Source organism: Hippoglossus stenolepis, chromosome 17, assembly GCF_022539355.2.
Source record: "Hippoglossus stenolepis isolate QCI-W04-F060 chromosome 17, HSTE1.2, whole genome shotgun sequence".
NCBI classification, from domain to species: domain Eukaryota; kingdom Metazoa; phylum Chordata; class Actinopteri; order Pleuronectiformes; family Pleuronectidae; genus Hippoglossus; species Hippoglossus stenolepis.
In genome coordinates, this window is record NC_061499.1 from 6,934,512 (window position 1) to 6,950,706 (window position 16,195).

A 16,195-nucleotide genomic window follows, 5' to 3' on the forward strand; every position below is an offset into this window, starting at 1 on the left:
TGACGTTTCAGTGGTGAAGTTGCATGTTGCAGCTGAACACCCCCTCACCTCACCCTCCCCTTCCAAACCATGATAGAGAACCTGTGGTAGCCTTCAGTTGTCATAAAAACTCAAAAGGTGATTAGTTTGTCCAGTTTGGACGACTGTAAAAAACATGTCTGCTTCCATAGAGAGGACCCGCTCCTAATGTAAATATAAAGTATTTGAATCTAAAGGGCCAATTCTAGGGTAGAGAAAAGAACAATTTGTACAATTTAAATGAAAAACACTTGTAAAACACCAGTAGGTTTATTTTATATAAGATTTCTGCCAATAGATCCCTTTCGCTACTTCCGGCAGCATCGCTACTTCCGGGAGCTGACATTTAGGCTAAAAACAACATTTCGAGTCGACTTTAAATGTTGGGCTTATGGACACTTGGATGACACCACCCGTTCCTTAAATTGTATTGGATTTGGTTGAAACGCTGTTTACCCCTGAAATTTCAAAAGTGTTTTGTGGACACAAACACCTCACCCACCCCTCCATCGGCAAAGTGGTGAGTAGATAATGTGTGCATTTTCATTTTCGGTGAACTATCCCTTTAAGTCTGGAGATCAGAGAAAGGATCCAACACAGTTTTGCACAACATGACCTCACCTGTGACTGAGATCAGAACATTCTGTGGCTAATAAAGGTCACGCTGTACAAAGGCTAGGTTCACATCCTACATATCTTTTTCCTAGTGTTTATAATATTTCTTTACTATTTTTAAATTCATGCTTATTCACAAACACATCAAATTTCTTGTAACCTACTTGGCAATAAATTCGGATTCTGTCCTTGACTAAACAAACACGGCCTGAATCAGACTGAGAGGCGCTTTGGACGATGGTAATCAAACGTCAGAGGAAATGTTTTCCCCTCAGAAATCAAATGATATGGGACATAAGAGCAGGAGGCGTTCGCTCGGAGGGATTTGTCGTTTTTCTTGCAGGGGGTGAAATAGCAGACGGTCCCTGACATCAAAGATGTAAATCCGCCTTTTGTTCTCGTGGCGCTGACCGTGGTCCTGAATATGGTTCGACTCCGCTCGTGACTCTGAGCAGTAACATCGCGTCTTAGAGGAAAAACTCCTTATTTCAAATAGAGTCAAATGTAGTAACCTTCATTTCACACCACACGCTCACACGCTCACACGCACACACACAGTGAAATCTCGACAGCATGTAAACAATGAGCCCACATGACAGCGGGCTGCACACACCCACGACTCTTCAACAGGAGTCACGATCTGGTTCTGATCCGTGTCACCGACGTTATAAACACAGTAAACAGCCTCAGTGCACAAATCTCAACGTGACACGTTCGATGCTGTTCCCACCAGAACAACATCTCCTCCGCTCGTCTCAGTGTTAACGCCGCCATCTGTCATTCGCCATTAAATCCCGCCTCCCGCCCTTCACCCCACAATAAGAGACACACACACACACGCACGCACGCACACGCTCGCACGCACACGCACACGCGCACACTGCAGGCGTGGCAGACTGACTTCATCTGGTTCTGATCCATAAGGTCGAAACACAACGATAAACGTTATATCACTTTGATTTGAGTGACAATAGATGAACGTTTTTTTAATTTCAAAGTGTAACCAACAACGACATCTGGTGACGAGCTGCCAACACACATGATGCTGTGGTGACTTTATACATGATACTGACTTCTACTGCATGTGGGGATTTCAATGTGTTTCTGTGCTTTCAATGAGAAGTGCACGTTCAATTCAATTCAAGTAACGATAAAACATAAAGCCATGTGGTAAAATCTGTCTTGACTCTTTTCCGCAAAAATTACTTCAAGTATTGTGAAAAATACTGGCCGTTTCATAGTGTTAGATATTTTTCTACATCATTTCTTATATATTATTGTACAAACAGCATTTTACTGCAGCAACTTGTTGGTGTGTTATTACTTTTTACTGTTGGGCAGCTCAAACTCAAATCTAACTGTTTTTCTAAAGACATTTCTGCTTTTAACTAGGTCCTAAAAGTTATTTTCAGAAGATTAAAAAAGCTGAAATATAATTATATATAATGAAGGCCTCAACGTTGCAGGAGAACTTAAATTTAGAAAAAAATATATATAAAAAGGCTGGAATAGTTGAATGCACTGGTTTTTAGCGCGAGTTTAAAAATGTAGGCGTCACAACCGATTTATAGACTGTATGTAAAAAAAATGTAAAGTATAGTTACCTAAAGATATACTTAAGTACATTAGTTAAGTAAATATACTTAGTTAGATTTCACCACTGGCTTTAAATAAAAGGACATTTATTAAGGCCAAAGGTCATCAGTTAGTCCTCTGTAGTAAAAACCATGCAATATTAAATTTGGGGATTTGGGGATTAACTTTCCTTTTATTAGAACAAAATTACTCACTATCCCATTTGAGCAAAGTTTTTCTAAAGTCCACTGAAATGGATCTTTTTGAGATACAGGAGTTTTCACAGGATAAAAAGCAGCTGATGATACACTTGACTAAAATACTGTAAATAAACTGACAACACCACCTTACTTTGATATAAACAATTCTTTATTTCACAGTAAAAATGCATTTAGTGGAGTTTTTACATAAAAAGGCATCTGAATACCTGGTTCTGTTGACGGCAGCTTGTGTGTGAGTGACAGAGACGAGGAAAAGGGAAGTATTTAATAATCCTGGTTATACTCACTTCACATGGGCCTCAGTCCAAACTTCCTGTTCTTCTGTGATTCATCGTCTGAAGAGAAAAGACAGAGAAACATTTTCAGCATTTTGATTTTCTCCCTGCCTGTTTTTCTTTTTTTGATTTCCTGCTGGTGGCCCTCGGCCTCTGATGTGTTTAAGCGGAGTCTTACTCAGCTGCGTTCATGTCAGACCATGAAGAGACATCACTGGCAGCGGTGCAGGGATTCAAAGAGGAGAGTCACAGCAGCAGCAGCAGCAGCGAACCTCCACCTCCCCCACTTCTATCAGTCAGGTTGTGTGAAGAAGTTAACATCACATCAGACACATCAAAGTGTGGCTCTGCTTCCCTGAGGAGGAGAGCAGGAGGAGGGAAAGAGGGATGAAACAGGAGGAAAATGGGTTAAAAGTCAAGGGATGGAGGAAAGTAAACATTATTTATCACTCAGGATGAATTAAACAAAAGGTTTTATTTATCACGCAGCAATGAAAGACACTGACAATCTCCCTGACTCACATGGAGAAGTCCAGATTCTAAAGGTAGAAACACATCTTGTATAATTATTTCAATGGCTGCTCCTACATGAATCTAATAAAGAAAGTGTGAGTGCTGCTGGAAACACGCTGACATCTGTCCACAGCTGTCTCACCTGTTCTGACTATACACCGTTTTAAAACCTGCTTCACCTGCCCATTCAATTATGAACTAACTATTAATCGACCTGAACTTTTAGCTTCACTTTCTGTTTTCATTGTTTCACCAAACGCTGCATGGACGAAATGAAACCATCAGACAGAAGCTACATGTGTTCAAATGAATCATGTTAAGAGTTAAGCTTATTTTCTATTGCTATAAAGTAACGGAATATTTATTTATTATTATCGTTATAGAATTAAAATTTGGAAGTGTTGGATTATATAGTATTAGAATAATTTAGCAAAAGTGTTTCAATGGTTTAATTGGTTTAGTGACTATTTTCATATAAGTGATATAAACCAATTTATTTTTAATTTTAAAACAAAGATAAAAATGTTTATTTATTGTTTAACAAGGTACTAACCAGTCCACAGGTCTAATTAACTACATTTGATTATTTTCCAAATGAATGAATCATGTAAGGACCTTGTTTTGTAGTCATCTAATCAATTGGACTAATTACTGCTTTGTCTTTAAACTTGTTTTCACACTGACGTCCGGTGCAGACACAGTTTGACCTCAGAATTAAATTCCTCTCACATTCTCTTCATCTATTCATGAAGCAAAGAGCCAAACGCCTGATTTTCCAGAGGGAGACGATAAAAGCCTCGACCGGAAAAGAGTCCATCACAACACCAGCACTGAGAACAGTGAAGTGGACGTGTGGTGGGAGAACCTGAATCACACGAACAAATCAAAACGTTTCGAGGCCAATTTGAAACCTGATGGATTTAAATAGTAAAACCAAAACAAACAGGATTGGAAAAACTGATTTAAGGTTAAGTTTCGTTACCTGTGTTCTGAGAAACCACCTGAAAAACATGTTTTAAATGATCTTATTGGGATTAATGGAAAAACACATTTGCAGGAATGTCCACACAGGCTGAAATGTGCAGCCTCAGTGTTGACATTCCTTCATCATGAATAATACTTAATCTTATGTCTATAGTTTAATTGCTTTATTTTAGAAAATATTAAATATTTAGAGCATATTTTAAGGTTTTGGATTTCACAAAATGGCTGCACCTTTTTTGCAATAACAGAGTAGGCAAATAAATAAAACATGATACATGTCGTCAACTAGTTACTATTTACTAATTATTATCATTAAGTAGTTTGTCTGTTACATTACTTTAACCTTTCTGGATTAAAGTTACATCAACAACCTAAAGGAAACGTGCTCTTTTTACAAAACAGTTTTTAGCAGTAATAAACACTGATTAAATCCTGCCCTCAAATTGCAACGCCTGCCTCTATAAAATTCAGTAAATTATATTAACATTTTAATTAACTTTGATGATCTTCTAAGAGTCTCTGGTTATCACTATAATGACAATGTTCTAGTTGAGGCACAACCTGATGTTATATAAAGATGGTTGCTGGTAGTTAGAGGCGGTGGTGCGACAGTCCATCGAGCAGAGGAAAGAAAAAGAACAACACAGTTTTTAAACTCAGATTTTTATTAGTCAATACAAGTAAAACGAAACTGAAGCCGAGAATCTTCATCCTCTCCAAAAATGCATTTCTTCTGCGTCGGTGTTGGCGGGTGAAAAAAAAAAAGGAACTCTCACACCTCTCTCTCTCTCTCCTTCAATCTCTGACTTGTGCCGCTCTCCTTCAAGGAACTCAACGAGACGTGAAACTGTCGCCGAAGGGAACTTAACGCTTTGGTGGAGAAAGCAGTTCTTCACAAATATATAACATTTGCAGTTTGGAAAAAAGTGAAAGTAATCTTGCCCCAAATCTCTTCCGTTGTAGGACAAACAGGAACTCTATATAAATACACTGTGTTTTTGTTTATAAAGTGAAATTCAAATTGATGTTTTACCAAAAGCTACTGGGAAACTGCTGATATGGAAGAGAAGCAGTCAAAACTGCTCGGTGACGAACTAAACAGCAGCGGAATCGTTCTACGTTATTTTCTTATTCTCTTAGCAAAAATAACTATCTGCGGATTCGATGGAAGAATATGAGAACGGCCTTTCACAAGAGGACATAAGCTTGACCGCATGCACACCCTCATACCATGCACACACACTGACCTATATCAAACTGACGCTCCGTTACATATTTAAAGAATTGCTTGATTTCTGGAGCAAATAAAACAAAAAGTGAATTATATATATCCACCTCTTTTTTTCTTGGATCTTCTGTCTTCCCTCTTCAGCCCAGCAGCCCTCTCAGAGCCTCCGTTTGCCGGCACCTCTCTGGGTGTTGAATCTCCTCAACCCTCTAATCGTCCTTTACACATCCCCGTTTGCACTTTTCTTCTGGCAGCTGCTGAATTTTGTTCTTCAGCATCACCTCCCTCCGTCCTCCGACTCCCACCTCAGTATCTGCGACATTCGCGGTTTCAGATTTTGACTTGTAAGCTACTGAACATTCTTTAAAGTCTTGCCCCCCCACCTTCACGTCATCCACAGTGATTTAAGAGAGCTCGGAACAAAGTCTCCGGTCAGTACCGGGGAGGTGGAAAGGGTCTTTTTGGTGGAAACATTGGACCAGGATTTCCCCCGCCACCTCTTGGACCTGGACGTTTGCCTCTTAACCTTGGATTGGGGCCGTGGAACCGAGGAAAGGGCGCACGTGGGGGTCCCCTGGGGTGGGGGTGGTGTGCAGGGTGGGGAGGCTGATGTGGATGTCGTAGACCAAGATGAGGCGGTGGGGGCCCTCTTGGAGTGTAGTGGTGAGGAGGAGGGGGGCTGTGCCGCTGGTAGTCGTGGCTAAAGTAAGGGTCTTCTGAGGGTGAGGGATTGATGCCTTGGCCTCTAGGGTAGTGGTGCGGGGGACTGCCTGGCCTGTGGTACGGGTCCTCTGGGTGGTGGAACGGGTCTTCCTGAAAGTGATTGAAATCTTGACGGTGGTGGTCGTCCTGATACCACTCCTGCTCCTCCTGGTAACGCAAGCTGTCTCGGTGGTGGTGTAGATCCTCAGGGTGATGAGGGTGATCGAGCTTTGACTCGTCTGAATGGAACATGGACTTGTGCTGATGGTCATGCACCACCATCCCACTGAAGGTACTGTCCGGTCGGGCCCCAGGTCCCTCCCCATGGCGGTTCATCCCCTGATGATCAGGGGGAATCATCGGACTGCTGGTCACAAGGGGGGGGGCGTCGTAGGCGCGAGGAGGCGGAGGTAACTTTGGGACAGGAGGGAGGTTGCCTCTGAAGAAACCAGGGGGCATGGTGGCTCCCTGCTGGGAAGCTAACCCTTGAGGTTCCCCAGTCTGCTCTGTTTGGTACTGATAAAGTCCTGATGTCTTATTTTCTCCAGGCCCCCCAGGCACTGCTACGTTGTACCCTCTGGGTTGCTGAGAGCTCCCCTCTGGGAAAATGTCACTGTACCAGCTCCTGTCGTTCATCCCCTGAAAGCCTTCGACTGCCTGGGAGCCACCGGTGCTGCCTGGGGCTCTCTCTCCAGGCCCTAGCCCTCCTGTTTGTGCAGAAAACTGCTGGAAATGTGCTACAGATGCAGTAATCCCATGATCTGACATCTCCTGTTTGCCACTAGGGGGCTGCTGGTACGCCTGCCCGTTCTGAGCCACGCCTTGCTGAAAGTGAGCCTGTTGTTGGGAGCTGCTGAGGTTCTTCTGAGTTCTGCTCTGGCTCGCAACGGGAGCCGTTTCAACAGTTTCCCCAACTTTCAACTGATTTGAGCTAGAAGTAAACGGGACCACAGGCTTGTCCATGATCTCATCTTGAGTCGGGGTGCCTCCTCCCTCGTCCCGCACTGGAGTCCCACCCCGGGTGTCTGTGCCCGTTACTGGGCTGACGTTTTCAACTCCTACTGGGTTTGCAGCAAACCCCAAGTCAAATGCAGTAAAAGCAGAGTTCCCCCGCAGGAAGCGGTGGATTTTAGACTCTAAACTCTTAGAGGACTTGGACGGCTCAGGGTCTGTTGTCAAATCCATGTCTCTATGGAGAGCCTGCACCAGGGCGGAGGCTCGGTTAGAAGTCTGGGGGGGGACTTGGGAGATTGTGCTTTGTTTAACAGAAGAGCTGGGTGTTGAAGGCACGGGTGCAACAGAGGAGAGAGACGGACTCTGAGGGGGTGCTGCTAATGCAGCTGTGGACGAAGGAGGAATCTTGCCTGTACTGGAGGACGCTGAGGAGACATTTGCAGCTGGGCTGCTCAGAGTCGAGGAGATGCCTAAGAGACGAAAAGAAGAATGAAGAAATGTATTTTAAGCAAGCTGCTTTTGTTGTATATCATAAAATAGAAACATAATATAAAGTTTTTGTTTTAAAACTAAAAACAGAGGACTCTTTAGTCTCACCCGCAAAGCTGCTTTGGCCCTGCACTTTGGACAGAGCACCAAGGAGATCTGAAGGAATCACGTCCACCTTGGAAAGAAGGTTTACCAGTGAACTGGCATCCTGAGAGGCCACAGAGATCGCAGGTGTGGCAGCAGGAACAGCTGCAGGAGGACTCTCCACCAAAGGTCCTGCAAGACAGAGAGGAACACTCACAGTAAATCACTGTCAAGAACACATGAAGTCTGCAGTGAAATGAGAACAATTACAGGAGGATTCAGTCTGGCAGAAAATGTAGGGGTTGCGCCACATTATATATTTGCAAAGGTAGTTAGTTGGTTCATAGAGGACTTCAAGATACACCAATCATCAGTGCACAGAGTTTATTGATACTCTCCATGTATTCTTATACCTTTTTAGTTTAATTTTATTTTGGAAAAGAGGAATATTACGACTACAAAAGTGCATAAAGGAATTGTAGATGTTCATATTATGTCACATGCTGTGAGGTTCAGACACAGAAACAGTTGTTACAATGGTACGGTTCAGAGTTTCATTCAATTTTATTATGTTATAAATCCGCCTGTTTTTACGACATTAGAACAGCCAGCAGCACTCACCTGTGTTCTTTATGACTGAGCTTAAACTGTTGAGGATGGAGCCAATTTTACCCAGGTCAACGCTTTCAACACTGGCTGCGGGAGCGACCACAGGGGGCGTGACCTGTGCCACAGGCTGCTCTGTGGCTGCCGGTGGTTCCTTGTTTGCAGGCGCTGGAGTGGCCACCTCCTGGGGGGTGGGACGTTCTGTCTGCTGCTCGACTGAGGAGAAACATACGGCAGGAAGAGAGAGTTTAGTGACGCCAGATAAATCCAGTTATTTCATATTTAGTTTTAAGGCCATACAGTTATTGTCATCAATTTTCTACTAGCCAGGATTTCCAGGCAAAAAGAAGTCATCCCATTAACACGCAACAAAAAATATTGTTTACAGTTTTCCTTAAATAATAATAATAACGAATGATGAAGAGGTTAAACTGTTAGAGACGACTGTAGCAGTTGACGTCTTTTATGGCCTCCTGCAGGTGTAAAACGTGTAATTGCCAATAAAATGAAAAACTGGATATAAAAGTGTAAAGTGTCACATTTACAACCAAGTATAGTTCTTTAAATTCATATAATTTTCATTAAATGGATCTGTGGCTGCTAAAATGTGATCCAGAGAAACTGCCACGAACCAGGGTCGGAAGAAAAATACTTGGAACTTCTCCAATAACATGTGATACGAGTCTCTTCAGATTTTTCTGCATAATTTAGCGACTTCACTCCTCAGCTGCTGCTCATTTTCATTATTTCAACACATTTTGAACTGAATTCCAGGAATCCAGAAGGAATAATCATAATTATCTTTTAATTATTTTAAAAAGCTTTCACTGCCCACTCCCTCACCTATAATGCCCCCGCTCTCAATTTCCTCCTCAGAGAGCTCCATGTCTTCCACTTCACGATTGTCCTTCTGTCCAACAGTCTCTGGGTCTCTGGGGGAACCTCCTCCCAGTGAGGACAGAGGGCTCGGGGCTGGTGGCTCTGCTTCATCATCCATGGCAGAGCCATCAAGATCTGGATCAGGGTCAGCCAGGTCCATCCCGTGGAAAGGGGACTCGGACCCGGTTGGAGACGGTGCGTCTGCAGAGGGTGAGGGGATGGGCGACTCGTCCAGGTCGGGTAAGGTGGCCTTCAGGGAGTCCAGCTTACGCTTGAGGTGCAGCACCCGGTTAGCAAACGTCTGGTAGGCCTGGAGAGAAATGTAAAGATGGACGAGATTGATGATGTGTTAATAAATAGTAGTTTTATCACTTTAAATTTCTAGTGGTGTGTACTTTTCTGTCATTTCAGTTAATGTGAAGTACCATCAATAATACATAAACTGCATCTATTAAATAAATGCTAATACTGCCATAAAACAAGGGTTGCATTATACGCTACTATAAAACACTATATTTATTTCTTATTGATTGAAAATTAAGGTTGGAACAATAAACAACAGATGTTTGTCTCTTACATTAGCGACAATCTTGACCTCCTTGTACTGCATCTCATAGAAGATGTCTGCGTTGGTGAGGGCCTCCAGGAGAGGAGGGCCTGTTTTGCTTTGTTTGTCAAAATACTTGACAAACTCCTGTAGCTGTGTATTTCCTTCCTCAAAGTCCTTGGAGAACTTCTTTCCTCCGGCCTTATCTGTCAGAATGAATGCATATAGGTATTATAAAAGGTAAACTATGAGGTTTTAAGGTTATGTTGAAAAGAGACAGAGACACAGACGCCATTACTCAGGCAGTACAGACAGTATGAGAAGTCTTAATCAGGCACCTTTGAGCTTCTTGAGCGCCTCAGAGCTGCAGATGTCAACTCTCATAGCTGCCTGCTGTTTTTCTCTCAGGTCCAGATCCGCCAGAGATTTCTTGTACTTGGCCAGTTGGTCTATTAGTGCCTGGGGCTAAAGCAGATGGAGCAGTCAGTAACACTGTCAGACGTACACAACATTTGAATAAAAATAAACTATGTGCAGAGCCGTCTTTTGTTACCTTCATTCATAATATGTGAATGTTACAGTTTAATTAAGATTTTTTGGTTTGAATTAGAATTAAAATGTCTTCCTTACCACAAACTCTGCAACAATCTTGGATTGTAGATCTGCTTTGGACTCGACTGGAGCTTTAAAAAAAATAAAAATAAAAATAAATTGGAGATCACATCAAACAGGCAAATAAAATATGTGTGTGTGCAACATACAGTATTGAAAAATAAAAAGATTTACATAAAAACTTCAGCCAGTTAAATATAAATAAATAAAAAAGACTCAAAACAACATTACACAAAATGTATGCAAAATCTGCATATGAAGTGTTACAATTACAATAAAAACTTTGTACAGTTGGAGTTGAGCTGAAATATTCAAATTCTATATATTTGGCTGTATTTTTGTTTTCTTTTTATTTAGAATAAAATGTATGGTAAAACTGTAAAACATCAAGGCTCAATTACATTTCTTTCTCTTAAGGGTTTAATAACATCATCTTAGGAATCAATGACAATTTGTTTAAAATACAGCTTATATATTGTGTTAGAATTTTTTTAATTCCCCAATATCTGTATCGGCCCCAAAAATCCATATCTGTCGGGCTCTATAAAAATTAATAAGCCAACACACTTACTTTTCTGCTCCACGGGCGTCTCAGGCGGGGACTCCTCCTTGATTAAGCCACTCCTGAGCTCGGAGATGAGCGTCCCTGCATACACTCCTCTCTCCTCCCAGATGGACAGTATCCTTTCCAATGATTTAATCACCTTGGCGTCACCTTCTTGGCTGGAGAGAGGAGACGGGACGACAGAATAAGAACAAGGGAGGCCAGAGATTTATGTTGCTGTAATGACGTTTGCTTTATTTATGTATGAGGAGTTTCCATGAATGGATAAAACCCAGACAAGGACGAAGTGAGACAGAGAAAAGACAAAGGATAAGGTTGACAGGACGGAGAGGATAAACAGGACATCCTACACAAAGATCATCACTGCATCTAATAAGCTCTAAATCAGAGCTGAGTAACGACACGTTCCACCGCCAGATAAAACTACATTTCCACAAACGACTTACTTGACCAGCGAGAAGGCCTCGGGAAGCACCTCGGCGAATTCCGCTCGATAGACGGTGGCATTTTTCCTTTTACAGTTCTGGATGACATCGTTAGCGAGGTAAAACAGGTTGAGTCTGTGCGGGGCATCAGCTGACAGAGGACAGAGGAGACAGTCTCATTAGTTTGACTGGCAGATCGGCAACTGACAATTATCGGATATTTGCAGACATCATTGATTATTGTCATGATTAACTAATTAATCATCTACTCTCTGTCTGCAAGGTGCCCATCACCTACAACCAGATCCTAACAAAGGACAAGTAACTTGACAAGTAAAGTCAATTAATTATTGTGATTAATTTAATGGCTGATTAAGATGTCCAAAATCATAAATTCATTATAAAAATAGCGACCAATTATCTCTCAATCAATAAAATTGTTTCTTTACAGATCTACTCTGATCCAAAGGGCAAGAGGAAGAGAAAACTTACAACAAATCAATATTGTCTTCATACTTCACATACAGAGTTCACCTTTCCCATCAACCCCTTCCTTTAATTGACCATAAGAAGCAACCACTCAAATACATAATGCAATTATCTCATTAGAGAATAAGTGCCACATGCTCTGTGCCACTTTAAGTTACTTGAGAATGTTAGAAGCTTTGTTAAAGACATCATTTCATCAGAACTTTGAAAGTGTAGGAACCAGTCGTACAAATACAAAACAACTACATCAATGAATCTTATTTTGACAAATAAAAAGAATTACAGGAAAGTGATTATTGTGTTTAAAATGTAAACACTGTGATTAGGGTGCAAATCATTTAAAACATAATATCTTTAAATACAACAAAGCCAATTAACTTGCACTCAAAGGTAAAAACACAAACAGATTTGCTGTATTTCTCTTACTTGCTCAAAGCTCAAACTTTCGTTTTCAGAGTTACAACTTTCTGACAACAGAGCAAATACAAAAATGTTAAACCCTTTAAGAGTGAAATAAATATGTACATATAAGCCATGTTTGTACTCGTGTCTCCACACTGTCAGTCAGTTGTATTCAAGTGTTCACCACAAAACAATAATGATAATAATAAGTCCTCAAGTTGCTTCAAGGCAAACTGACTGACGTGTGTGATCTCATTAGCAGAACAACAGATCATAATGTTTCCCTAACAGAAAGCTATTTGTTCTCATTTCAAATGTGACGCACAATAAACAAACAACCACATGAGACAAAGAGCAATTGACAGTGAGCCACGGCCTGATTGTAACATGTGACAAACTTCATTAAAACAAAGATCTACCAGGTAACCTTGGCATAAAAGTCAGTGATTAAACACACAAAAGAAAAATAATCACCAGAAATGCAAGTGTGTATTGTATGTAATTAATTATCTGTCCATTCATTTCATTAAAAACCCAAGAATGTTACTATGACAGAAACAAAACAGAAACTAGGACCTTTTCAGGTCAGCATAGTAAACACAATAAACCTTGTAACATCAAACTGGTGCAACAGGTTTACAAATCACCTTATTTTTGAGGTTATTAAATTGTAAAATCCACAGGTTTGTTATCGATTAAATCTGTAACTTGCTTTTTCTACTGTTAAGTCTAAAAATACCAACTATAGGACATTACATTTATAATGATATAAAAAAGTGGCATTGTATTTAAAAGTAAAATGGTCAAGATCATTTCTTAATAAATAACTATCAAAGTTGTAGAAAATAACAGTTTTGCACTCAATTAATATTCAAATTGATTTATATATTCAGGTGTTTATATTCTTTAAGTAAATGCATAATCCATGCGATTCTATGCAGTTAGTCAGCATGTTGAATATATTCAATAAATCCATATTAATGTTTTCAGTGCTAAAGACTTAAACATCTCAGTTGTGGCCTTGTCTTGGACAATGATGACTGCAGCACCAGGCCTCGTGAATATGTGTGTTGTTTTTAAAGGGCTTTGAAAACTCAGGTTTATAAGTCACATGTTGTCAGATCTCGTAGCCAAAGCTCATGCAATACATTTGGGTTATGAAATACAGCAATTAGAAGACATTAGCAGATGAAAAACCAAAGCCCATTACTGTTAATCCACAGATACTGATTATAAAACCAGAGGCAAACTTTACAACTAATGATGGCACAGAAAAAACGAACCTAAAAACAGACGTACAAAGACAATAAATGCTTCAAAACCTCAGCTCAAAAGAAACAGCTTACATGAATAACATACAAGGTGCAAAGGTAGTTTAAGTTGTATTTTGATCATCTTTTATGAAACATCATGTGTTTGATTTTGGCTTTAATATTTTAATTAAGCATAAAAGCTCTCGATGTTAAAAATAGTTCTACTTTGACCGCTCCAGCAGTGATAATCGCAATTTCATTATTACATTCTGAAAGTTGAGAATAACAATTTCTAGTTTATGTCCAGATACACCATCGCTCTAAGGCATCTACAAATCTATTTCCGATGTAGTGTGCAAAGTACTCGGAGGGATCATTTTCATGCCTCAGTCTATTTGAGCAGATAAAGTTTATTTAATGGCTTCTCTTTGCGTTTGCACCCTGTCACACACTCGGATACATCATCAACAAAAGCATCAGCAGTCAGGTTGCAAGATATTTATGGCCTATCGACCCATTTGTCAATTAGAAAATACCAGAAAATAATGACAAATGGGGATCACTGGTGACAGGCATGGGTGATCGGCATTTATCAATATTTATATTGGTGAGATTTCCTTCAAGATCAGCAAATGATTTTATTTATAGTTTAATCACTTGATTATCAAAATTGGATCTGACATCAACTGCAGCCCTTTGGCAAGATGTTTTTTACAACCAGTATTATTATAGTTCTATTGAAAACCAGTTTATCATGATATGACATAGTTTGTTTCAAATCCAGCAGCCGAGCCTACCATCCTCAAATGTCAACTGTAAAAAAAATACAGTAATACTGAACAGAGCAACTTCATCGCCGAAATAACCTGTTCAGTTTTCTGATCTCCCCTCAATGACTCAAACTTGACTCATCAAGTATAGTGCACATCACAAACGAAGGAAGCTTTGGTTTATTCTTAACTCATTTTGACACAAGATAATGGGATAATATTGGACCCTGTAGATACTTCCCAACAAATTTGTATATAATCAATCAAAAATTATATCTATGAGCTGGTTAATCAAAGCTCTGGCTGCTGCGCTGTGGGTCGGATTTCTTAAAATTTTTGGTGGGAGGTCTACAATGCAAAGATCTGAACAACAATTGTACGTAACCTATTTTGCCAAATAACTAATGCACTGTTAAGCTGAGACTTTTAGGGGGCCCCTGGAGGTGGGGCCCCGGGAGCTTTGCCCAGCTCCAGATCTGAATAGCATAACAACACAAAAAACAAATATCCACATTAACAAGATCATTAGCAGGCAAACAAGTTTGTCTTGTCAAAGCATGAGGCAGCGTGAGTTTAGGAACTCGTTCATCAAGGGGGAAATAATCCAATTTAAACTCCACCGAGCAGAGTCGGGTGCCAACTTATTAAACTGAGAGGAGAGCTCGTTTTAAACTCAGTTTCCCCGGTGGACAGAAGTAGGAGTTAAAACAGCAAATATCTCATAGGATTGGACATTAAAACAATATCAATATTTACTGCAATCTATCTATCTAAAGAACCTTATAACTGTATTTTGAAAGGTGCTGCACAAATAAAGATCTTTATTATTATGCATTGAGCACATGGAGATGTAATATATGTCTGATCAAACTCAGATTCCTGAACTATTTTGCTGTTTATCAAGTGTTTAAACCACAAACTTCACTCAGGAACAAAAATCTTCTCCAGATTATTACAGAAATAATAATGTGGCATTGATCCTGATGATTACCAACAGTGACAGGTGGGAGGTCTACAATGCAAACATCTTTTAAAATGAATGAAAACTTTACAACTCACAGTCACAAGTGTTTGTCATTATCTGCACAAACAGAGGAGTTTAAAGCACAACATGTGGAGTAAACATCTGTCTCTAAACTTATATAATAATAAGTTGACATTTATCCTGCGGTATTGACTGACGTGTAGAAGTTGAACCTGCAGCTCTGTCTCGTGTTTGCTTCACGTTAGTCGCTCTGTCATCACTTTTCTGGTTGTAACGTTTACTCACATTTCTTCAGAAACCTCATCCAGTGGCGCACGATCACGCTGTGGTACTTCTTGTTGTCGATGCACCACGTCGACAGCCCCTGGATCGAGTCCATCGTGCTGGTGAGACCTTGGAACTTCCGGGCCAACGTCGCCTCCAGAGATCCGCCGTACGCGGCTCCTGCTCCCGCTGCCATGACCGCGGGAGCCCGCTCGCATTTCCCGACACCGACTGAAAGTTAGCACTTAGCCTAGCATGCTAGCTCAACGCAGCGCTCGGCGGCCGCTCTGCCGCCATTGTTATGTAACGAAGCCTTAAATGTGTAGTCTGCTGATTTTTTAATCAAATTCTCGTCTCTATCGCCGCTGGGAGTTTATATCATTTCATATTTTAAAGCTGGAGTTTAGCGCCTTGCGACATCCTGCACGTCTGTTTACTCGCTGCTGGCGGAGCAGTGAAGGACACTTCCGCACACACGACGTGATTATAGCGCCACCCCGCGTCGCGGAGGGCAAGTGCCTTACGAGCGCCACCTGCTGCGTGCTACCGACGACGACTTTGTGCGCGTGTTACATAAACGTGTGTGCAACAGTTCGAGCTGCAACGTGTTACACAACAATGATCTAATGGTCCGCAACAAGAAACACTGCATTTCTACACGTTACCCAGGAGTGTGTGGTGTCATCAGATACTTTAATTTCTCTTTAGATGTTCAAATCAGGCCCTGTTAGACATGTTAA

General features: G+C 40.9%; 1 protein-coding gene across 2 annotated transcripts; it reads right to left on the bottom strand.

The window, feature by feature from the left end:
• Positions 1-2,600: 2,600 nt before the first annotated feature.
• Positions 2,601-15,928, bottom strand: rprd2a (regulation of nuclear pre-mRNA domain containing 2a). 2 transcript variants are annotated; one of them, XR_004698787.2, is made up of 12 exons: positions 15,477-15,928; positions 11,314-11,443; positions 10,874-11,025; positions 10,321-10,373; positions 10,029-10,155; positions 9,721-9,896; positions 9,108-9,453; positions 8,280-8,480; positions 7,683-7,850; positions 5,537-7,555; positions 2,883-3,059; positions 2,601-2,764 (listed from the first exon to the last, which is right to left on the bottom strand). XR_004698787.2 is itself a non-coding variant. In XM_035183325.2 (10 exons), exons 1-10 carry the CDS (start codon positions 15,649-15,651, stop codon positions 5,862-5,864), a joined length of 3,222 nt encoding a protein of 1,073 aa, XP_035039216.1. In that variant the 5' UTR covers positions 15,652-15,928; the 3' UTR covers positions 4,849-5,861. The 2 variants fall into 2 exon arrangements, 1 of the variants encoding a protein (XP_035039216.1); XM_035183325.2 differs by lacking the exons at positions 2,601-2,764; positions 2,883-3,059 and having other exon boundaries at positions 4,849-7,555.
• Positions 15,929-16,195: the final 267 nt, after the last annotated feature.